Source organism: Schistocerca gregaria, chromosome 1 (genome assembly GCF_023897955.1).
Source record: "Schistocerca gregaria isolate iqSchGreg1 chromosome 1, iqSchGreg1.2, whole genome shotgun sequence".
NCBI lineage: Eukaryota > Metazoa > Arthropoda > Insecta > Orthoptera > Acrididae > Schistocerca > Schistocerca gregaria.
The window spans coordinates 376359954-376385743 of record NC_064920.1 but is presented as its reverse complement, the minus strand read 5'-3'; the positions used below and the strand labels follow the sequence as shown (position 1 = coordinate 376385743).

The 25790-nt window shown below is 37.5% G+C and overlaps 1 protein-coding gene across 4 annotated transcripts in view; it reads right to left on the bottom strand.

Moving 5' to 3' along the window:
* LOC126347417 (aftiphilin) overlaps positions 1-25790 on the bottom strand; it is a 62579-nt gene that overhangs the window by 27535 nt on the left and 9254 nt on the right. For all 4 annotated transcript variants that reach the window (XM_050002273.1, XM_050002270.1, XM_050002269.1 and 1 more), the window contains 2 exons: positions 18778-19014; positions 1255-1419 (listed from right to left, as the gene is read on the bottom strand). In XM_050002273.1, the coding sequence (XP_049858230.1) occupies positions 1255-1419; positions 18778-19014 (402 nt within the window). The remainder of the gene's footprint in view (positions 1-1254; positions 1420-18777; positions 19015-25790) is intronic.

Genomic DNA, 25790 nt, shown 5'->3' with positions numbered 1-25790 from the left:
TCAAATGTTTGATCATCTAATTATGAAACAAATTAGGGCTTGGGGCCATATTGAATAATGAGTTGAAAGCCTGAACCAATTCCCAGTTCATTATAAAGTTCAGGATTATGGCGGCAAGAGGAAAAGGATACAGGGATGACTTCAACTTGTCATTTGTATGTTAAAAGCATAGCCAGGTAAGAAGTGGACACTTATGTTGTTGGAAAGAGGGTTGTGAGGTGTTCAGCAAGAACTGATGCAGCAGTAGAAATACCACCATGAAGGAGGAGACCAGGAACAGTTGCTGATATTTTGTAGCCAGGTAGACCTTGGAGTTTGGCACTGGGGTGAAGAGAGACACTTTCCTAAGGAAGAGATGTAGCACTCCATGGATTCCTTCTTACGCATTTAATTCCATAGCGAGTCTTTGCAGAGAGTTGCTTAAAAGTGATTAGGACAGCTTGAGGAGGATGTTGCTTGAGACATTGCAGGGTCCTTCAACAGTCCTGAATAGCTGTTGCAATGTCTTTAGCCCGCTATGGTATCAGCTGCCAATGGATGGGGCTCCCAGAAATGGGGATAAGTGTTCCAGTGCTATGAGTACAGCACTAGAGATATATCCAACAACCTTGTTGATACATTCTAATGAATCTACCAGTAGATGTATACAACTGCCAGTTGGCCCTTTGGACAGCCCAACAAGACAACAGGTCTGGCAAGCAGTGACAGGGTCACTGGAGAGTGATCACTATCCTGAAGAAGTTGATTCATCAGAAGACTTCTACCAGACGACATGGTAGTTCCCCATAGGATGGTGTACACTGTAGTCCCCAAGTAGCAGAAAGGGGGAGGGGGAATAGGAGGGGGGGCAGAATTATCAAATTAAAGTGGCCATCTCAAAGTACACTTACCCGTTGTAGGGGGTAGGAGCTGAAGAATATGGGCAACCTTGGGATGAGGAGTTCATGGCTTATTTAACCAATGGCTGGTGTTGGGTCATTGGTCTGTAGATTTCTAGGAAGCTGTCTCCATATGTGAGTACCACGAGCCAATACCAAAACTCTATCTGCTGCCAATGACCTGGCCACAGAAGTGGCACTTCACTTCATGAAATGCACTATTTACAATGTTGCAATTGTATGAATTTGTTTTCTGCCACATAACACTAAACTTTTAGAATTTTGTTTCCCGTTACTCAACCCACATCAAACTGCCAATAAATCTAAAATACAAACTGTTAATCTGTAACTTACATAACTGAAAGCTTGAACATACCTCAGACAAAGAATTAACAGTCTCCACTGCAGATGTCTGTGGATCTGGCTTCGCAGATGGTGATACAGGTGAGCTGATACTGGAAGCACGCACTGGCTCCAGTGGGCTGAATCCCAAATTAGCAGCAAATCTTGGTACAGAAGCATTCCAGCGTGGGCCAAAGAGCTGCAAAGATAAATAAGTCACTATTAAGACACACAAGACCTGGACATCATTTCCTGTCCATATTGTTGTGTGTACTCCTATTACATCAAGTCCCCATGTGGCCAAAATTTGCCTTGGTCAACTCCAACCATCACTTTTGTCACAGCAAATTTTTTTGAATGCTACCTTTTACTACCGCACTTAACACAAATTCAGAAAATCTGTTAACGGACATTTATAATGAAACAGTACATAATACCTATAAACTACTTGTACAAGAGAACAGAACAACAGAATATATGAAAAAAGAAAAGAATCTAAATTCTGGCTATGAAGACATTTCTAGCAGAAATCTTTTGCTGACTTGATAGGATTATAATTAAGATATATTTCTAAGTAATCAATGACTTGGGGCACATAGCATGACAGACTTAAGCATGCTTTAGTAACATGGGTCTATGAAACTGGAGATAAGCAAACTGCCTCTATAAAGGACCTTTCTCACTCCTTCCACTCTTTCCACAAGTGTTTGAGAGATTTGCTTGTAACAGAATACTGACTGATTTAACCAAAAAGAATTTGTTAACTCGCTCTGGTACTGGCTTCTGTAAAAGATTCTCCACAGAGAAAGCAATACAAGACCTCAAAAAACAAAGCATTAGCAGAACTCGGCAAGAAAAGTTATACAGTTGGTGTATTTTGTGACCTTATCAAAGTATTTCATTGTTTTTATCACAAAATTCTACTAAGCATACTGAAATGCGACAATATTAATGGTGTCTGTCTTGCAGAGATGGAGCATTATCTTCATAACAAAATGCACAGGATCTGATTGACAGGCTATGTCACAGGCATGAAACTAACCCGTAATGGGGGAATGTAACATGTGAGGTCCCCCAAGGATTGGTACAAGGCCCACTGTTCTTGACCTACATAAATGATCCATGATGAGATTTCCACTCTGCAGCAGAGTGTGTGTTAATATGAAACTTCCTGGCAGATTAAAACTGTGTGCCGCACCGAGACTCTAACTCCGGACCTTTGCCTTTCGCGGGCAAGTGCTCTACCGACTGAGCTACCCAAGCACGACTCACGCCCCGTACTCACAGCTTTACTTCCGCCAGTACCTCATCTGCTACCTTCCAAACTTAACAGAAGTTCTCCTGCGAACCTTGCAGAACTAGCACTCCTGAAAGAAAGGATATTGCGGGGACATGGCTTAGCCACAGCCTGGGGGATGTTTCCAGAATGAGATCCCGAGTTCGAGTCTCGGTCTGGCACACAGTTTTAATCTGCCAGGAAATTTCATATCAGTGCACACTCCACTGCAGAGTGAAAATCTCATTCTGGAAACATCCCCCAGGCTGTGGCTAAGCCATGTCTCTACAATATCCTTTCTTCCAGGAGTGCTAGTTCTGCAAGGCTGCAAGGTTCGCAGGAGAACTTCTGTTAAGTTTGGAAGGTGGGAGACAAGGTACTGGCGGAAGTAGAGCTGTGAGGACGGGGCGTGAGCTGTGCTTGGATAGCTTAGTTGGTAGAGCACTTGCCCGCGAAAGGCAAAGGTCCCAAGGTCGAGTCTCGGTCCAGCACACAGTTTTAATCTGCCAGGAAGTTTTACATAAATGATCTTCCAATGAATTTAAAGGGTGATTCATAAAACTGTAATGTTTTCTGATGACACAGTCACACTAAGATGTGACAAGATTTGTACCATGCAATTCAAACTAGCAATAATAGCCTGTTATCACCCAAAGTAGACATCAATTGTCATCCCATTAATGAAACATCATATGTAAGATTTCTTGGGGTGCAGTTGGATAATTAGTTAAAGTGGAGAGAACACAGAAATAACCAGTAGCACAGTTCAATTTGCTGGTCCTTAGAAGCACCTCTCATGGTGCTGACCTAAAGACAAACAGTGCTTGTTTATTTTGCATATTTTACTAGCTGTAGCCTTACAGAATTATCTTCTAGGGCACTATACCTAAAATTCATAAAATGCTTTTTCAGTAGAAGCCAACAGCAAAAGTACTTCTTGCCAGAGCCTTTTTGAGGATCTTTGAAATCTTACACTCACTTCCTAGTACATTTACTCTGCACTGGTTTTTGTTTCTGAAAAAATAATTTGCTTCAGCTGAACTGTGATACACACAACTGCAATTACAGACACATACTTCTTTTCCTGTTGAGTTTGTCTCCTCCTTTAGGGTTCAGAAGAGAGTTATATTTTCTTATGGGAACATATTCAACAATCTCCTATCTAACATAAAGCAGGAAATTGGCAGACCTTACCGACTAAAAAGAAAATTAAAAAAATTATCTCACCAGCCAGTCATTGTACTAAATATCTGAATATTTAGATTCAGCAATTGGATAGTTCTCTTAGCTATTTGGAAAGCATTAGTGTTTGTCATAATGCTGCATGACAAGTAGAAATTTGCTATAAACAGGATCTAAATTTACAGATTTTGGTAAATATTTTCTTTGAAAAATACCATTACAATCAAGTAAATATTAGCTGCCAAAAGCATGTAAACAACAATTATTTTTTTATAACTGAGAGTATAACATTTTTTTTCTTTCTAATTTACTTGATTAAATTTGGCAGCCCTATGATTTCCTTGTCTCTTGTAAATATATACGTTGACACACTCCAACCCCACCCTCTTGTAGGTTCTCCATTTTGATGGGCTCGATGGATGGACGAGTTTAAAGGCTACATTCAAATTATTCACACTTGTTCATTCATTATTGTGACTAACCATATCACAAAAATAAAAGTACGAGAAAGACAAGATGATATTTATGATTACTTAATAAAGTATGTAGTTATTAGCACTAACAGTCAGTGTTAAATCAGTTATACTAAGAGCAATGTTAAAAATCTATAGAACAGTGTACTTTCAAAAGGAACAGTTTCATCAGTGTTGCTTTTTTGATTAGTTAAATAGTGCATTGCAATAAGCCATTTGTACATATTCAATCATCATGTCAGACATGGTCACTGAAAATAAAATGACAGCTTTGGGACTTCTTAAAACCTTCAAATATTTTTGAATTAGCCAATGAATCATTAAACTACAGAGAAAAGTTTCTCATGTACCTGAATGATTGAAACAAATATAGCAGAAAAGTTTGCTCCAAAAATTTTGATCTCTGGGTTCACAGGAGAAAATTCAAGCCACGATACACTCTGGACTTTATATCAAATCTCTCGGAACACAGTGTGTCCCCTCAGAAACTTCCTAGAGACGTAAGTGATTACTGGGGAAACCTCGGTTCTCAAATTGATACTTTTCAATCGTACAACAAATTTATGATAATATTCATGAGATACCAAGCAAGTGAAAACAAGACATACAGAACAAACAACATAAATAAATCACTGCCATTAAAGGTACAAATGTCTAAATTATTTATGTATTGAAATCCATTCAAAAACGTTTCTTAAGAATGAAATAAATTTTTATAACCATTTGCTAAAATATCACATATCTGAATATGCTTATGTGTAAACATACATTTCTAAGTACAACACAGGACATACAGCAAAAAGAAAGCAAAGTGTGACAAAAATAGAAAAAACATCCTGCAGATAGATATGACTAATTCCTTGTCAACTGAATGGATGAACAATCACTTGGATACAAATTAAAATTTGAAGAGCTTATTTGCTTGTGCATAAACTACATTTCTTCATTACAGGAATCACTAATCAACTTTTTTGGTTCCACTATCTCTAATGAATATTGCAATCAATCTACAGTATTACACTACATTCCAATAATTTAATTAGTTCATTCCCAGCAACAAGTGAAAATAATCCAATGAAATGCATAAAACTTTCGCTGTTATATATACTGTGGAAAAAGATGCTAACAGACAAGATCAACAAAAGTACAAGTGTCTCAGTCCTGATTACAGACAACAAATGGTTCTGAGTAATGACAGGAGATAGTAAAATGGGGCCAACGGAAAATGTCTAAACAAGAAAGTGAATTGCAGTCATCATTAAAGAAAGTTGACAAATACATATTATCACCCTGTTGATGACACAGTCATTAGAGACAGACAGACAGACAGACTATAGTAAGTGGTGAAGAAGGAGGAAGCTGTGATGACTAAATTATAGGATTAGGTTTCTGCTGCTTTTGCAAAATGCAACTTCTTTTTAATTCCTATGACTATAGCCACAAACCAAAAACAGATTATGACGAACAACAGAAAAGAAACAAAGGCAGCAAAGAGTGAAAATAAGAGAAAGAAGAAAAATAGTGAAAACAAAAAACAATATTAATTCTATAAATCACTCACCAACAGAGAGACAAAGCATGTATTACAAATCAAAATTAGAAAGGCTTCTGCTCATTACTTTTTTTATAAAAGATAATTGATGGTTGGTTGGTTGGTTGTTTGGGGGAAGGAGACCAGACAGCGAGGTCATCGGTCTCACCAGATTAGGGAAGGATGGGGAAGGAAGTTGGCCGTGCCCTTTGAAAGGAACCATCCCAACATTTGCCTGGAGCGATTTAGTGAAATCACGGAAAAGCTAAATCAGGATGACCGGACGCGGGATTGAACCGTCATCCTCCCAAATGCGAGTCCAGTTTCTAACCACTGCGCCACCTCGCTTGGTAAGATAATTGACAAAGGCAGCACAAACTGTATTAGTGACATGTCAAAACGTGGCAGTGACAGATGTATCAATTTAAACTTTAAGTCAGGTGAGGATTTCTGTCACAGCAAATAACTATTTGCTTGAACTGTCTATGGTATCACCCAAAAAAAATTTACCATATCTACATCTACATGATTACTCTGCAAGTTACATCTGAACATTCATCAGACGGTGCACTGAACCACTTTTAGGCTCTTTCTCAGCTGTTCCACTATCTAACAACACAATGAAAAAATGAAAAATTAAATCTTTCTGTATGGGCTGTCATTTATCTTATTTTACCATGATGGTCAATTCTATTATTTTTAGAGCATTTCTCATGGAGAAACAGCAGTCTGGCTGAAAGTACTTTAAAAGATGGATTAAACACAGTCTTGATTGCAATAAAACATTATACAATACAATGTTTACTGATTTTGATCAGAATTTTACCATCTTCAGGCCCTTTATAGTAGGTGGTGGCAATGAATGGAGCAAGTATTATGACTCTATGAACGTTGACACCCGCTCCATTCACCACCACCACTACCTACCATCATGGTAAAAAGGGCCTGAAAATGATTGCATTCTGACCAGAACTGGTAACCATCGTAAATAAATGTTTTAGTGTCATTATGACTATATTTAATTCACTTTTATAGTCATTTCTTCCTATGTAGGTGGGAGCTGACAAAATTTTTGGAATATGGAGGAGAAATTTGGTGAACAACATTTTGTGAAAAGATTTCACCATAATGAAGAATATGATTGTTTTAATTATTACAACTCCAATTTGCTCACTATATCAAAAACACTGGATCCCCTACTTCATGACAATATAAAATGAGTTGTCCTCCTTTGAATTTTTCTCTACGTTCTCTGTCAATCCTTCGTCCTTCATAATCATGGTATATGTATGGTGAATTTCTTGTACAAGATGAGTTTTTAATATATACACTGCTACACTTTGTTTTATATGTCCAAGTAATGTATTAAACTTACTTTGTAAGTCCAGTTGTTAGCAGCATTTGCTCTTTTATTCTAACCTAAACGATCGCATGTTCATCGCTAGCATATCATCTCCTAATGATCCAATAGTATCAATATGTAACTAGTTATAATTTTCCTAAGACAGATTTGGAATGACAACATTGCTTAGAGTAAAGCTGCACACACACTAAATAAGCTTTGCTAATGGTCTTGTTCATCTGTTTGTGATGAATCACTACCTCCCATCCACCACGTAGTGCACACAAAGTACTTCCTATTGGAGAATTCCTCCAGTTTTACAATAGAACACCATAACCTGATCTCTGTAATGACACTGTTGTAATCTTGTAACAATTCACTCAAGAGTCTTGTACAAAGTCACTCGTGAAAGAACCTTTACTATTTTGACAGTCTACGTACAATTGTTCTTCGGCAAGATAACAGAACTCTAAATGGACATGTAACCTACTTCAAATGAACAACTCAATGGATACCTACTGTCTTGCTGTAACAGAGGATAATTCATTGGTTGGAATCATCTGAAAGTGAATTACGAACAACAACAACAATGGATATCCTGCCTTCAAACACACACAACAAATGTACAAAATGTTTATTACAACAGACACAGTGGTGACTCACCAACCATATCTATGAGTTTTATCTTCTGAAATTCCAGAAATCTATGGCCAAGTTATTTACAATGCCAGATTCTTTTACACAAATGAACCGGAATAATTATAAGTGCTGAAACAATTATAGTTTCCTCTAAGTGCTAGCTGTAACATTTTCTAACTCTTGTTGCCCCATCTGATCCCTCTATATAATCCACCAAAAACTCTTTTATTGCTCCTTTTCCTTTCTCCCTGGTGAATACAAATTAGGTACAATGTTGTCACCTTTCCTCAATTTTCTGTATTTACTCCCACTTGCTAATTTGCTGATTCTCTTTCAAAAGCAGAGAGAAAAACATTGTTTTGACCTTTCATTTTCAGTTGAATGACTTACTTCTCTGAGGTATCTGTTCGTCAAATTACAGATGCAACCTGACTTTTAATAATATATTTCAACAAGAACCAACACTATGTTTTGTATTTATTACCACCATCAACAACCTGATTAATCAGCAAAGAAACTACTATTTTCAGACAGTTAACAAACCAGTGATTGCAGTACAGTATTTTCAAAACATTTTCGGCAGCTGTAAGGACATTCTTCTCACTACTTAGGGTCTGACAATTTTGTAAGAACAAACCTTAAAATTTTATGAATACTTGTGCCATTACCACTGTGAACTACCACTGATGAAACCTGAATAACGATCTATTTTACAGATTGCACAGTTAAATAGATACATCATAACACTAACCACTTTGATTATAACTTCCACATATAACTGCATTCTGTCATCTTCTTATATCTGTTGATGTGTGCCAACAAACTTAATGCTGCACTTATAGGAAACTGAAAAGGCTTCTTATGAAACAGTCCAGTTGTGTGCAGACTAAGAATCACCATTCCACTATTTCAACCATGATCAAGCTGGGGTTCTGGGCCATCAAGCGCATTTTGCTGCAATGGAAGAAAATCAGGGACTGTAGATGCTTTTTGGTTTTAAGATCTCCAGATTGACTAAAATAAATGAATTATAGCTATTCCATATTGTATTACAGTAGTTTATCTTTGAAACCTGTGGTAGGAAATAATAGATTTGGAGCAAATGAGCTCTATAATGTGAAAGTAGAGTTCTGATGATATCAATGAACCTACAAAAACTGAAATGTGCAAAGAAAAACTGTGACCATGACAATCTAGAGCCTGTGATTCCACAATGAAAATGAACTATTTCTCTGTTGGGCCCAAAACTTGTATAAGATCACTATATTACATATTCTTTATACTTTTGACAAAATTAGCTGCAGATTGTCCATTTCTTGTTGATTACCTAAGTTCACGACAAGCATGTTTTGGCATATGTATCATCATCAAATGTTTCTGTTGGTATTATATTTATACATCATTTTATTCTACATCTATGGAATAATACTATGAGGTTTTACATGACGTTATAATTATGTCTAAATAGGGTGATGTCCATAAACCATCTTGCAACATAAGTAATATGTTGTTATCATATGTCATCCATTTGCTTTCTACTGAAGAATAACTGTGAATCTGTGTTATTTTATGACAGTAGTAAAATGACAGATTGTTGCAGTGATGCTTTATGTTTATCAGTAAATTATATCTCAGGGAGTCAGAGATGTTTTTTGCCAGAGATATTGTGCTTTATGTAGATTGGTGATCTTAATGTTGTCTATTGTTTTTTGTTTATCATGTTGTGTTTATCGCTCTTCTTTTTCTATTATGTCAAAATTATCTGGGAAACTTTATTGACATAAAAGAAACGAAATGAAAAAAAAAAACACCATGACAAACAAAAAACAACACACAACTTTACAACTGCATATCTACATAATGGACAATATCTCTCACATAAAAACTCTTCTGAATATGTAAGATATAATTTATTTTTAAATATAAAGCATCACTAGAATGATATATCATTTTATAACTGCCAAAAATTTACTCATAATTTCACTAATATTCTTCTATAGAAAGTAAATACAGTACATAAAAGGGCTTATGTTTCATGATGACTTATGGACCTTATACCATCTAGATGTAGGTATAATGTAAGACAAAATTTCATAAAACTACTTCATAGATGTAGAATAAAATGATATATACACATAATGCCAACAGGAACACTTGATAATGGCACATTTGCCAATAGGAGCTTGTCGTGAACTTATGTAATCATCAAGAAATAAACACCTTTTAGCTAATTTTGTCAAAAGTTTAAAGAAAATTAAAATTAAGTTTTTTACACTGCTGACACATCACAAAACAAGCATTACTTTATGCTGTTTTGTGTTTTGTTATGCCACACATATTTTTATGTTGAAAGCTCATTTTTAATTTTTGCTAGCCCACTATGCCTACAATGAAATGACAAACACTTGTGAAAGGACAAATGTAGAGGTCATATGATACTGATACATTCTCCAGAAGCTCAGCAACCTAAACTGGAAAGGTGTTCTTTATTCACACCCATTAGTCACCTTTCATTTGTAAAGTGTGAGTTTTGTTTTCTAGTTTAAGTGGTGATGAGTGTGTGTAAAGCATACTATCATGTTTGTGTTCTTGATGGTGATGAAAGAGAAGGGATAGGGGTAAAAGTGGTGCTGGCACAAAAGCTACCTCTCTCGAATAATGCCAAGACAATCACCAAGTTTAATGTTGCCATCCAACACATAGATAACCATAAAGTTCCATGTGCCACCATGAGACACAACAAAGAGACTTGGAATTTAATCCAGAATACAGGTGCAAAGTCTAATGAACATAAATTTTATGCCACTACTTCTCCCACTCTTGCTGACTAAATACTAGCAGTGAAAACTACTACTTTTATGAGGATTTAAAACACCTATCCGCACTTCAGGTAACCTCTACCGCCCGCGAAGTGAAAAACAAATGATAATTCCAATTATTTTCACTGCAAAGGCACTATTTCTTAATTCCATATAATTCTCCTGAAAATAGGCCAAAATGCGAATGCGCAGTTCAAAAGTAGTAGTATGTGCTTCTCAGCAGTGTTGCTAGCACACAGCAACTAAATGTAATTGATGGTCTACATTATCATAACAGATGATTTTTGTGTTTGTTCAGTACTGAACTTTGATAAAATCTATAAATTGATATTATGAATTAAAGTAATTCAAAAACAAAATAAGAGATGGCAAGGGTATAAGTGCACTTTAAAACTGACTAAATACCAAACAAGCTAACCATACTGTAATATATGGTAATGTTGGTCTTCACAGAAAAAACATCTCAACCATTAGTCTGCTAATGAATAAACAACTAAAACAAATTAGGTGCATTCGCCTAAAGAACACCACAACCATTAGTCTGCTAGTGAATAAATAACTAAACAAATAAGGTGAATGGATGATATGCAGCTCAAGATTTTGGATGTGAACAGCAACCACCAACATGTCCATTCCCGAAAAAGGTTGATATTTGGCTGACAAGTACTCTCATAGTGTCAATATATTTTTTTTGTTATCATTATAACATTTTTAAGATTATTGCAAGAAATTTTCATTACTGTGTTAATCAAAATTATTTCTGTACTTTGAAATATTATAGAAATATTGTACTTATGTACACAAGTAGTACAGCATTTACGTTACACAAGCTCGTTGCCAATATTTTCCAGTACAAGACAGATTAGCATGACATTTGTCACGCACATATGTAATACAAAAAATAGTCTCACAGAAACTGAGTTCATAAAATCCTTGTCCTCGCAACCAAGATTTTTTTAACAGGAAAAAAAGGCAACCAATAAATTTCTTGTGGAAAACACTATTCTAAAATCTCCTGATTGTTTATTCATTAATCACTGTGCCTATAGTCTAAATATTGGTGTAAATGTCTGTGAAACAATACCTGGCGTTAGAAAGTGGACACCTATTAATGTTATGAGACAGGAAGCAATACATTTAACACTGCATTTAACACTGCAATTAAAATCAGCAATAACAAGCACCTATAAAATGCACAGTACTTCAACGTAGAATGCAAATGAAGAACCAATGGTGATTTTTTATAAGAGCATTTAGGCCATGGTCTAAAGCATATTTCTGTGTTGAAAAATGCTTCTAATGCTGGCAACAATGCCAGATTCTATAAAGAGGCAAATAGTTAACTTTCAGACTGAAACAATCTCAACGAAGTGCTAAACAGTAAGGTCTTGATGTCATTTCATCACTGCCTAAGTTCATGGAGTTGAGTGTTATGGAGTTTTTAGCACAGAAAAGTGGGCACTGTTTGTTTTGTTTAGTACTATACTTCAGTTAAAATAACCGTTTGATTGACATTTCAGTGAGTTGAGTTATGGGGGCAAGGCATCAGCCAATTACAGCTGTTTCTTGGGCTCCATAGCTTTTCTATGTTGTCTACCCTGCAGGCATTAGCATCAGTGCCTTGCCAGCAACACAAGCTCCAAGGGATTTGGAGGACCCAGACAAGACAGATGAGAGACCATGTTTTTGATGGAAATCACTGATAAAGGATTGTTATTCCTTTAGTCAACTGGATGCCTCTGAAGCAAGCAGGCTCGTACCAGATGCATGCAGATGCAAACCAAGTGACCAAGTGGAGAGCAATACATGATTCCATTTGTTTGTTAATTTTCCTCTCCCCTGAGAAATTCTCCAAACTCTGCTCTAACACATCTGACAGAACACTTCTTCCATGATATCCATCACAGGAACGTGCTACCAAAATCTTCTGATCAAGGTTACTTAATGCTATCAAGACGAAATATCATGAGGCGTTTTTGCTCCACAACTGCACATACACAGATGCTGCTTCTTTGGGCTACCAAACATTGCCCTTCCCCAGATTCTCCTCAACAACATTTAGTAACTTATTCCTTCTTCGTTGGTTGAAGAAACTATTGTTTGGCAGGCATTTCCAGCACAAGATGGTGATAAATGTGAACAGTTTCTCAAACAGCCAAAATGCAGATACCTACAACCAAGTTCTCCACTGACTCAGCCACCACTGAGAATAACATGTGTCATGTTGAAGGGTGAATATGTGCAGAAGGAACAACACATCACCAGTTTCATGGTCACAGCTTTATTTCCTGAGGTGATAATTAAAACTTTACGATAACAGCTAGTGGCATCTGTTAGATTCTGAAGATGCAGAAGAGAATTGTTACACACATGTGTACTGCTCGGCTAAAAGTATCTTGTTACCCATGATTTCAACAGGAATTTAAACCTGACTTATCCATATACAGATATGCAACTATAATCTTCTTACACAACTTATAAATTATTTTGGTCACATGTACAACTCAATAAAGAATGATAATTTAATGCTTCCCACATACCTACTGAAGCTGTATGCTCAGACATTTAACTACAAGGGGACAAAATTTATATAAAACCAACACGCCAAACCTGACCCAGTAGAAACTATAGGGAGTTTTGTGGAACAAATACTAATATTCACTAGCGGAATTCATGCAAGATGAACTGATAATTTGAGCAAAGTGTACCTTTGTACTAGAGTTAATAATTAACCTTTTTGGCCCTAATAGGAGATTATATTAAAATTAGGCTAATGCTAGCATTTCTTGTACTTTGAGTGTGGTAAAATTGTAACACAAATTTTAGATATGTCTCTTGTACCTGAAATGAATGATTTAAAAATATGTATAATGTGAATAATAAATCATAATTCACAACTCTTCAACATTTGTTCATCAAATATGTTCAGACATATTTCTATTTTGCACTTTTTTTTTTTCATCCCGTGTTCTTACTGATAATTATTTTGACTGATTCGAATTGTAAATTTGACCAGAACTATGAATCAGAGCTTTTGTAGGCAATGCTCTGCCGGCCAAGGAGGACTCAAAGTGACTTCAAGCTCAAATTTACCATAAGTTTCCCCCTATAATTTTCCAACCCTACAAAGAAACTCTAGGACTAAAAAGCCATCAACTCTAGAGGTGCATTTAGATGGTCTGCATTTAATGGCAATATTTGGCCGCAATACTGTTGCATCAACAATGCTGAAATGTGACTGCAATAGATGGTAATTATACAGTATGGTTTCGCTATACTGCTGATGCTGCAGGTTGTTGCCAACATATTGCTGAGGGATTGCCAATGCTGTCCAGCAAGAGTGGCGAGTATTTCATATTGCAAGGTAATATCTGTCTCTGTCCTTGTGTGTAAATGCTTCTCTCTCATTTTCACCTTTGACTCCTACTTCTCTCACAGTCCAGTGCCTGAATGAAAACAAATTTGTTTCACTTTTCTTCGATTATTTGTGCCACATATTTTGTAGCTGTTCATTGTCAGGAATTTGTTATAGGCAGAAAGGGAAGTAGACAAATGAGAGAACTATAAATTTTGCAAATAAGATTTATCTCTGACTCACACTTGATGAAAGATATAAAAAATTCTGAAGACCTCAAATCTGAGCCAAATGCAAGGCAACAAAGTTGCATAGGAAGTGCATTTGATGCCACGAGTTTCAGATTATTTCAAGAGGTACCCGAAGTAGGAATTGATAGTGTTAAACAGTAGTGTATGCCAGTGAACAAAAACAAAATAAAAACTATTTTTATTTAAAACTTCCTATGGTGAAATCTTTCAGGCCTTCTATCAAAGCCTTGCATGTTTATTGTACCATGAGGCTTATTGACAAATAGTGAAGTTTAAAGAGGTATATTATACTCCTGTTAGAATCACCAGTTGCCGAAGGCTGATCGCCAACCAGGTTGTAACTGATAATATATACTCTCTCATATTTTTATTGGTTTTAGCCATTCTTGGACCAATTGTTTGTATTAGATATTCAAAATGGTGTTTTGACATTCTAGTAAAATTTGGAACAGGCATGTATCCAGTATCAGTTCACTACTTAAACTTTCTGAAGCACTGAGCTTACTTACAAAAACTATGCAACCACAAAGCCAAATTTATCTTGTTATATCTAACTTGATTCCTTGTGTGACAGAAATGCAGTGGATCCACACTTATTTCCACTAGATTACATGCATACCTTTTATGAAAATATGCAATAGTGTGGCCACTTGTAAACATTTCTGGGCTACACTAGATCGCGTGTTACTGGCAGTTTAGTACATGTGCCTGCAATTTGTGTGGCCATGATAGTGCCTTATATAAATCTGATGTTTATTTTATGAGTGAAAATTAATTTACGATTCTTCTTCCTTATAGATTGCAATAGCATCTAACAGGACTCAAACTCTTGAATCTGTTGGTGTGAGGCATATATGCTCTTGATGGTTCAAATATATTTGGATGTTACTCATCAAATAATTGTTTTGATTTACATGTTTTCATTTTGCTGGTAACACATTTATTGAAAATAAATTGTGTTTTAACCTACTATACAGTTTCATTATGAAGCGTTGCTGCATTTTCTGTGTTTGTAAATAAGGGGGTAACAGCTTAGGCTTGATGTTTGGTTTTACATCACTAGTCCACATCACACTGCAAATGTTGACTTCTTTATAAATTGTGGTGAGCTGCAACTGCACTGCCAAACATAACAGGAATTTACAGTATAGTAGAGTCATAATGACATAACAATGAGAGTGCAGAATCAGCAGAAACTACCGACAGGACACCCCCCCCCCCCCCCCCCGCTCCTGCTCCTACCACACACACACCCCTGCCACCTCCCCCCCCCCCCCCCCCACACACACACACAAACTTGTAATTTTTAAAACATGTCAATAAAATTGCTTTGATTTTAACTATAAATAGATTTTAGTATTAAAATAGTAGTACTGTGAAGACTGATTGCATGTTGTAATGGGAAGGGTATGTGTTAACATGCAGCGGTTCTTTGGTTCGAATCACTTAAGTTCTTTAAACTTTTTTTAATTTTTTAATCTTTATTGAAATGACTCATCATTATTTGTACCCAGTTAATTGGTTTCGATGTAATTTCATATTTCTATTCCTTAATCACATTGTTTTAAACACTGTATGAACTTCTTTAATTGTTCTCCTTTTTTCTTTACATCATTGTTTCTCCACTAAGAATTTTCATAAATGTGAATTATATTACATTTAAATATAAGCAAATGCCAATCTATTGGTAAAAATAAAAGACAAAATGATCTATTTATACTGACTGTGCAACGGTGTCAAAAATGAATTTTTCATTACAATAAATGTATTTTTCTGGATGGTAATCATCGTACAAAGATTTACAACACAGCCTAAATTCCTATTGTTGTTGTGGTTTGATGCAGCTCTCCATGCTACTCTATCCTGTGCAAGCTTCTTCAACTCCCAGTACTTACTGCAACCTACATCCTTCTGAATCTGCTTAGTGTAGTCATCTCTTTGTCTCCCTCTACGATTTTTACCCTCCAGTACTAAATTGGTGATCCCTTGATGCCTCAGAACATGTCCTACCAATCGATCCCTTCTTCTGGTCAAGTTGTGCCACAAACTTCTCTTCTCCCCAACCCTATTCAATACTTCCTCATTAGTTATGTGATCTACCCATCTAATCTTCAGCATTCTTCTGTAGCACCACATTTCGAAAGCTTCTATTCTCTTCTTGTCCAAACTATTTATCGTCCATGATTCACTTCCATACATGGCTACACTCCATACAAATACTTTCAGAAATGACTTCCTGACACTTAAATCTATACTCGATGTTAACAAATTTCTCTTCTTCAGAAACGCTTTCCTTGCCATTGCCAGTCTACATTTTATATCCTCTCTATTTCGACCATCATCAGTTATTTTGCTCCCCAAATAGCAAAACTCCTTTACTACTTTAAGTGTCTCATTTCCTAATCTAATTCCCTCAGCATCACCCGACTTAACTCGACTACATTCCATTATCCTCGTTTTGCTGTTGTTGATGTTCATCTTATATCCTCCTTTCAAGACACTATCCATCCCATTCAACTGCTCTTCCAAGTCCTTTGCTGTCTCTGACAGAATTATGTCGTCATCCGCGAACCTCAAAGTTTTTATTTCTTCTCCATGGATTTTAATACCTACTCTGAATTTTTCTTTTGCTTCCTTCACTGCTTGCTCAAAAAAATTCCTATTGTAGTGCAGACAAAATAACGCAGATGAATATTCAAACGAAAGAAGAGGTCATAAGCAAAATGAAATTAAAGCAAAACAAAGAATAGAAATAGCAAATGCAACAATGTGGTTAAAAAAATAGGATAAAAAATATCAAAATTAATACATAAAATTAATTAAAATCATGTGAACAAAGACTTCAAGCAGAAAAAGAATGACAGAAAGAAAAATTAGAGCAAATGAAGTTTATATGGTGATTAAAATGATGTGACAAGAAATACAAATAATAATACATTTAATTCAATTCACTGAATAAAAATAAGATGAAAGTATTTTGATAAAGATTTATTAATAAAAAAATTTAAAATACCTGATGAGATTCGAAGCCACGACTTTCTGCATGTCAAAGTCTTACTCTATCCGTTACACCATGCAATCAATCCATACAATAAAACTTTTTAAGGTTATTTTTGAGCATCATGCAAAATATCAAATGGCTGCAAGGTTTGATGCCTGAGATCTTAATCTACATCATCTTATAGATGGTTTCAAAAAGCTGATCCCACTTTTGGGTACTTCTCCTTTTTGGTTAACCAAATTTCTGTCGGAGAAATTCTTGACTATGTTAGCTTATGCTTTGACCTTCCATCCTCTAGCAAATGTGTCCATTTCACACAGTCAACAGCAATTAATCCTAAACTTCAGGACAGATTAAAACAAACTCTTTGCCTCCAATGCAGAACCTCACCTTTCACAACTGCAGCTATGAGAGCACACTGAGGGTCATGCCTGCACAGCTCAGGAGTTTACAGCATTATCTGCAGGTTCGAGAATTGTCTGACACATGGTTTTAATCTACTGGGAAGTTTCAGATGCACTACTATTCATACTAGAATGGCACATAGTTTTAATCTATCAGGAAGTTTCAAAACCCCCATACTCAATCGTAGAGTCAGAGACTCATTCTAGAACAATTTATTCTAGTAATAACAGTATCAAAAATGATTACCTAATTGAGTGCAGTAATCAAACTTTGTATTAATGTATATATGTGGTGCCTGTTTCTTTCTTTCTTTTTTTGGCATGTCCGAAAGAACAGACACCATTTTGATCCAACAGCCAGTATGAATTAAGACGCAAAGGCAATACAGTCAATGGCCTCTTCAGTGCAGACACACACCAGGGTCAAACTCTTGTGGGAATTGGCAAAATACCAAGGGTAATGATGATAATGCGCAAGGGACACTACATGTGTAGTGTGTGGATAAGTTGAGAATTTCACAGTTGCGATGACCACTGTGTCCGGATGGTGCGTCTACCTAGTAAGCAGGAGACGCGTTCGAAGTCAAGTCCAGCACAAATTTTCAACTTTCACCACTGATTTAAAGCAATCCCTTTCCCACCCAGTGTCTGTAATTCCTTTGTGTCTTTGTACTAATGCCTGAAATATGTTGAAACAACTGTGTAAAAAGCCTATAGAAAACAAGATATTTATACTATCTTGCAGGATAAGGGATGAGTCAGCTTGATGTCTCATTAGTAGCACACTATCGGGATATTACTGAAACTGCACACTAGATAAGAACAAGTGAAATGAGTAGCTGCTGGAGCAATCACCTAACATTCACCTGATGTGAACTAAGATAGTTTAAATAATTATCACCTATAGCATTTGAGTACTAGTGTTCCCAAATAAAAGTTTAGTGTCTCAACCACTGCTACCACATAAATGTGTTCTATTCTATATGCTGTGAACCACAAGTGGCAATGGAACATATGTGAGTGCATTGTATCCCCACTAATGAGAGACGCACAAGAGAAAAAAGAAAGTGCTACAAATTTACTTAGAAGTAGCATTACTGTTTATGAAGTAAATTTCTGAAATGTCCCACTAGGTATTAACAAGATCTTTTCTTCCATTAGTTATTAGACATCAAAGCTGAATTACAGTTCTTTATAAACATTTGTTTGCTATTAGATACGTGGGAAGAGCTCACACTCGCACACCATAAACTAGTACATGATTTCTTTTAAAATTATACTTACGAGGTTTCGTGAATCTATACCAAGAGCAGACAGCAGTAATTTATTTGAAGTTGACCCTGCCCATTGGTAAGACAACGCATGCGTAGTTTCTATATTTTTCAGATGAGCCCAGATACTTTGGGAGGCTTCTAAGTAATTTGTTAGAGGAAGCCATGTCTGTTCAGTATGCTCCTCAGTGGGAGTGTCTTTGCAGCTGCGAAACAATGCTAGGATCTTGCTTTCCAACGACAGTACCACCTGGAAGAGTCAACAACAACATATTACAAATGACGTGAATATACATGTAACTGCAAACTGCAAGTACAGATACACACATGTAGAGGTGTGTGTGTGTGTGTGTGTGTGTGTGTGTGTGTGTGTGTGTGTGTGAGAGTGAGTGAGTGAGTGAGTGAGAGAGAGAGAGAGAGAGAGAGAGAGAGAGAGTGAGTGTTTTTTGGGGGGGGAGGGGGGGGGGAGGGCATTGAACCATCACAGACAGGGAGCATATAAAGGACACTAGGTGATGAATAATATTACATTTCACAAATAAAACTAACAGTTTTGAACACATCAGCAGCTCATACACTGCACACCACTCAGTTTGTACATTCAAAGAGATAGAGGGGCTGGCCAGTACTTACCTCAGCTCAGTACAGCCAATAGATACACAAAAAACAGAGCCGAAAATTTACGTTCCTAGTTTTCAGAACTTTGTTCCTTCATCAGGGAGGAGAGAGGGGAAAGAAAGGGAAGAAGGGAAAGTGGATTTAGTTACTCACAACCCATGTTATGAAGCAACAGGGAAAGGAACACAGTGAGGGTAGCAAGGATGGAGGCATGGTTGTCAGAGGGCTTTCACTGTTCCTTATCCAAGTAACACCAATGTAGAAAGATAATGTAGCAGGTTTATCATTTTGAAATATCATTTGAAAGTCAGTTGTTTATGAGAAGATCATGTTATATTTCAAGTAAGAAGCAGAAGTGCCAGCACCTGTCAGAATTCGACAGCAGTAGGATTGTGGCCTATGGAGACTGCAGATCATCATTACACAATATTGCTGCTCACACTGCCCCATGACTCTCCTGCAAATACGTAATCGATGGATTCAAGATGAGCATGTCATGCAGGTTCTCAACAGCCCCATGCGACTAGTGTGCAAGAGGACAGGCATACCATTAACTTGGCTGTGCAGGGTCATACTGCCATGTCATGTACCTTCAGTCAAGAAATAGGTTCACTCACAGTAAGACAAGCAGCCATGTGGAGAACCAAGTCTGCAGCATCACAGACTGTCTGCATTATGACCACTGTTGCAGCTTTCATTTGATACAGCAGTAGAGGTATGCATGCTGACAATGGTGTATCCGCAATTGACGCTGGAAACAGGACTGGCACCATGACATCTTTACGGAAGAGTCCCTGTTCTGCATATAGCATAACAATGGTGGCTTCAGGTACAACTAATGTTGCCAGATTGCATTTGGTATTGTTGTATATGGGATCAGACCTGGTGTGATGGTTTTAGGGTGTCACTGGGTACACAACAGTATCAGCTCCAGTTCACATAGCCAGTAATTTGGAAATCAGCTTTTACATTTTTGAAACGTTGAAGCTGATGGTCATGCTTATCTTCAAGGTCAGTATGACAATTATCTATTGACAAGACTACAATAGACTATGCCAGCTGGACTGCCTTGGCCTTCGACAATATAGGGTGTTCAGCTGCTGCCATAATCAGCACATCATCCAAGTCTCCCAGCCATTAAAAATATGGTCAGGGGTTGCAGAGAGGCTGGCATGACACCACTCACCAGCCATTACAATAGATTAATTATGACATAGATCTGAAGCAGCATGAAATGACACACCAATATCTGTCATACAAGCTCAGTTCTATTCATTCCCAGCCAGGGTAGACTTCTTGTTGCTGCCGTATACTTAGCTTCACACCCTGTATACCTAAAATCACTGACACATTAAACCATATATTCTTCCTACAATACTGTACAAGCACAAAACTAAAATTTCATTATTTGCTATCCTTCCCAATGTTTTAATTTTAATGACCCACAGTGTCGGTGGGAAAACTATGGCTATTTGCTTAAGGGAGGAAGAGAAAGGTTGTCTATAACGTCAGTTGCTCAACATACTCATTGCTAATGTTGTTGTGGTCTTCAGTCCTGTGACTGGTTTGATGCAGCTCTCCATGCTACCCTATCCTGTGCAAGCTTCTTCATCTCCCAGTACCTACTGCAACCTACATCCTTCTGAATCTGCTTAGTGTAGTCATCTCTTTGTCTCCCTCTACGATTTTTACCCTCCAGTACTAAATTGGTGATCCCTTGATGCCTCAGAACATGTCCTACCAATCGATCCCTTCTTCTGGTCAAGTTGTGCCACAAACTTCTCTTCTCCCCAACCCTATTCAATACTTCCTCATTAGTTATGTGATCTACCCATCTAATCTTCAGCATTCTTCTGTAGCACCACATTTCGAAAGCTTCTATTCTCTTCTTGTCCAAACTATTTATCGTCCATGATTCACTTCCATACATGGCTACACTCCATACAAATACTTTCAGAAATGACTTCTTGACACTTAAATCTATACTCGATGTTAACAAATTTCTCTTCTTCAGAAACGCTTTCCTTGCCATTGCCAGTCTACATTTTATATCCTCTCTATTTCGACCATCATCAGTTATTTTGCTCCCCAAATAGCAAAACTCCTTTACTACTTTAAGTGTCTCATTTCCTAATCTAATTCCCTCAGTATCACCCGACTTAACTCGACTACATTCCATTATCCTCGTTTTGCTGTTGTTGATGTTCATCTTATATCCTCCTTTCAAGACACTATCCATCCCATTCAACTGCTCTTCCAAGTCCTTTGCTGTCTCTGACAGAATTATGTCGTCATCCGCGAACCTCAAAGTTTTTATTTCTTCTCCATGGATTTTAATACCTACTCCAAATTTTTCTTTTGTTTCCTTCACTGCTTGCTCAATATACAGATTGAATAACATCGGGGAGAGGCTACAACCCTGTCTCACTCCCTTCCCAACCACTGCTTCCCTTTCATGTCCCTCTACTCTTATAACTCCCACCTGGTTTCTGTACAAATTGTAAATAGCCTTTAGCTCCCTGTATTTTACCCCTGCTGCCTTCAGAATTTGAAAGAGTATTCCAATCAACATTGTCAAAAGCTTTCTCTAAGTCTACAAATGCTAGAAACGTAGGTTTGCCCTTCCTTAATCTAGCTTCTAAGGTAAGTCGTAGGGATAGTATTGCCTCACGTGTTCCAACATTTCTACGGAATCCAAACTGATCTTCCCCGAGGTCTGCTTCTACTAGTTTTTCCATTCGTCTGTAAATAATTCGCGTTAGTATTTTGCAGCTGTGACTTATTAAACTGATAGTTCGGTAATTTTCACATCTGTCAACACCTGCTTTCTTTGGGATTGGAATTATTATATTCTTCTTGAAGTCTGAGGGTATTTCGCCTGTCTCATACATCTTGTTCACCAGATGGTAGAGTTTTGTCAGGACTGGCTCTCCCAAGGCCATCAGTAGTTCCAATGGAATGTTGTCTACTCCGGGGGCCTTGTTTCGACTCAGGTCTTTCAGTGCTCTGTCAGACTCTTCACGCAGTATCGTATCTCCCATTTCATCTTCATCTACATCCTCTTCCATTTCCATAATATTATCCTCAAGTACATCGCCCTTGTATAGACCTTCTATATACTCCTTCCACCTTTCTGCTTTCCCTTCTTAGCTTAGAACTGGGTTTCCATCTGAGCTCTTGATGTTCATACAAGTGATTCTCTTTTCTCCAAAGGTCTCTTTAATTTTCCTGTAGGCAGTATCTATCTTACCCCTAATGAGATAAGCCTCTACATCCTTACATTTGTCCTCTAGCCATCCCTGTTTAGCCATTTTGCACCTCCTGTCGATCTCATTTTTGAGATGTCTATTCCTTTTTGCCTGCTTCATTTACTGCATTTTTATATTTTCTCATTTCATCAATTCAATATTTCTTCTGTTACCCAAGGATTTCTACTAGTCCTCATCTTTTTACCTACTTGATCCTCTGCTGCCTTCACTACTTCATCCCTCAAAGCTACCCATTCTTCTTCCACCGTATTTCTTTCCCCCATTCCTGTCAATTGCTCCCTTATGCACTCCCTGGAACTCTGTACAACCTCTGGTTCTTTTAGTTTATCCAGGTCCCTTTTAGTTTATCCAGGTCCCGTCTCCTTAAATTCCCACCTTTTTGCAGTTTCTTTAGTTTTAATCTACAGGTCATAACCAATAGATTGTGGTCAGAGTCCACATCTGCCCCTGGAAATGTCTTACAATTTGAAACCTGGTTCCTAAATCTCTGTCGTGCCATTATATAATCTATCTGAAACCTGTCAGCATCTCCAGGTTTCTTCCATTCTCCAGTAAATATTATTTCTGTATGTAGAGATTAAAAATGGCTTGCGTTTTATCTCTTACAGCAATTTAAGTTGTATAATGCTACAGAAAACCTCCAATGTGTAGTGGATGCCAGTGAAGACACAAACCTTTAGTATAAACACAAAAGAATTTAGCAACAAGCATTTTACATCTTGTCAGGAGTGATTAGTTTGTTCAGAGTTTGGTAAGTTACCTCATTTTGTTCCAATGGTGAATGGAAAATAGTAGAGCAGACACAGGCAAACCACTAACAATGCTATGATTTACAGACTGTTACAGGATATATAAAAAGGAGTGCAGAATTCGGCCAGTGATGGTCAGCAGCAGATGATGGTGTTTTGGGGCTCATCTCTGGTGACAGACGAAATCTCTCCGTCTGTCCCTCCCCACTGCTACTTTCATGCCGAGATGTGATATGAGTACATCAGAGATGTAATAAGCAACATCCTTCTAAACATATGAATGGAAAAACATGGCTGAGATGCTGAGAACACTGATGAATCTTGTGATTGGAAGTAATTACAGAATATTATAAATGTGATGCAAATGGCTGTGGCATGTAGGTCAGAGGCAGAGAGGGAACCTTGGAGGATATCACAAGCCTGTTTCTCAGCCAACTCAAGATTGTTTAGCACAGTGGTGTTATAAACAATGCCCTTCTAAACAGACAAAAGGGAGATCAAGGTGAGTAAAATATGGTAAAAAGATAAGAACAAAAATTATATTGTAAGTGAACATTTTATCCATACTAATATTATACATGTGAAAGTAACTCTGCCTGTTAAGTTCTAACAACCAATGTGCTGAGTCAATTTTGATAAAATTGTTTATTTAAATAGCTTGAACCCTGACAAAAAATACAAGCTGCTTTAGAAAGCGTGTAGTACAAGATGCTTATTGATTTGAAGAATATTATGTGAATTAGGGAAACATGTATTCTCTAAAAAAGAGATTTTCTCTTTAACTTTCAGTCTTTACTATATTTGTGAAAATTATTTTATTGGGTGATACTGGCTACGTGATACAACTCAAAATAACGAATACAATCCAGAATGAAATTTTCACTCTGCAGCGGAGTGTGCACTGATATGAAACTTCCTGGCAGATTAAAATTATGTGCCGGACTGAGACTCGAACTTGGACCTTTGCCTTTCATGGGCAAGTGCTCTACCAACTGTGCTACCCACGCACGACTCATGCCCCATCCTCACAGCTTTACTTCTGCCAGTACCTCGTTTCCTACCTTCCAAACTTTGCAGAAGCTCTCCTGTGAACCTTGCAGAACTAGCACTCCTCAAAGAAATGATATTGTGGAGACCTAGCTTAGCCACGGCCTTGAGGATGTTTCCAGAATGAGATGTAAAGCTGTGAGGACGGGGCGCGAGTCATGCTTGGATAGCTCAGATGGTAGAGCACTTGCCCGCGAAAGGCAAAGGTCCCGAGTTCGAGTCTTGGTCCGGCACACAGTTTTAATCTGCCAGGAAGTTTCATAAAGAATACAATGCTTGTACAATCCTTAATGTATTTAATCCATACTTCTACACTATTTGTTACATAATGTACACATCGTATACTAGGGTCCCGTAGCTTCTTCTATAGCACGACGCAAAAATGGGTACTCCTGCCCATTCCACTCTATAGATGCTACTCAGCAGTGATGCTATGCACGCTGCCGCATCGTGCTCTGGGAAGCTCGGGAGGGGGGAGAACAGGGAACACATCATGAGCTATGCCATCCAAACATGTGAGGCAGCTGATGTTACTGCCGGTACAGTAATCACCATTGCTCAACATAACAAAACTCCTGACATGTAAGTGCAGCCACGGGTAACAGATAATACTGATTACAAGGAGTCCTCAAGATCCTTCATTTGTTAGAGTGTTGTAAGGCGGGGGACACTTCACAAGTATGTGAGACACAATCAGCAAAGAACAGCAATTATGCTTGGGAAGGGGAGGTGTGTCACGCATACGATAAGGCCATGGATCGAGGAGAGTAAGACTAATACAAAGCTGAAATAAGTGAATTCTTTCCAGGCCACACAACAGTAGTCTCCTTGGCAATGCACAGTTTATTGGAGGGAGCGGTAGTTCACCATCCCATGCTGCAGCTGTGATGGATAAAGTGTCTCCTCTGTGCTTCCAAATCAGTGCTTTGTATGTCCATTACAAACATTGATTGTATGGTTTCTTCCCTGGCTAAGTGATCACCTAGTTCACTCCCCAAAATTTCTGTATGACTCAGGGTCTAGAAGAAATTGACTCAGCACAGGGTACAGCTGAAATCATAAAGAAGGCCATGGACAGTGGACAGTACTGGATGGTGAAGGTAGCATAAGTCAAGATACTGCTGAAAGCTCACTGAGTCATTAAATACCAAAAGTCAATTACACCCACCTGAGAGCATCAGAAGTGAAAAAATATTCTAATTTATCAATTCTAAAATAGCACAAGCTATTTAATACATACGACAGATCAGAGTCTTACTAACTTCATTCTATCATCAACCATTCCAACACAGAGGAAGATAATCGAAGTTCTCAAGTCATTTAATGCCATTTCTTGAGTCCCT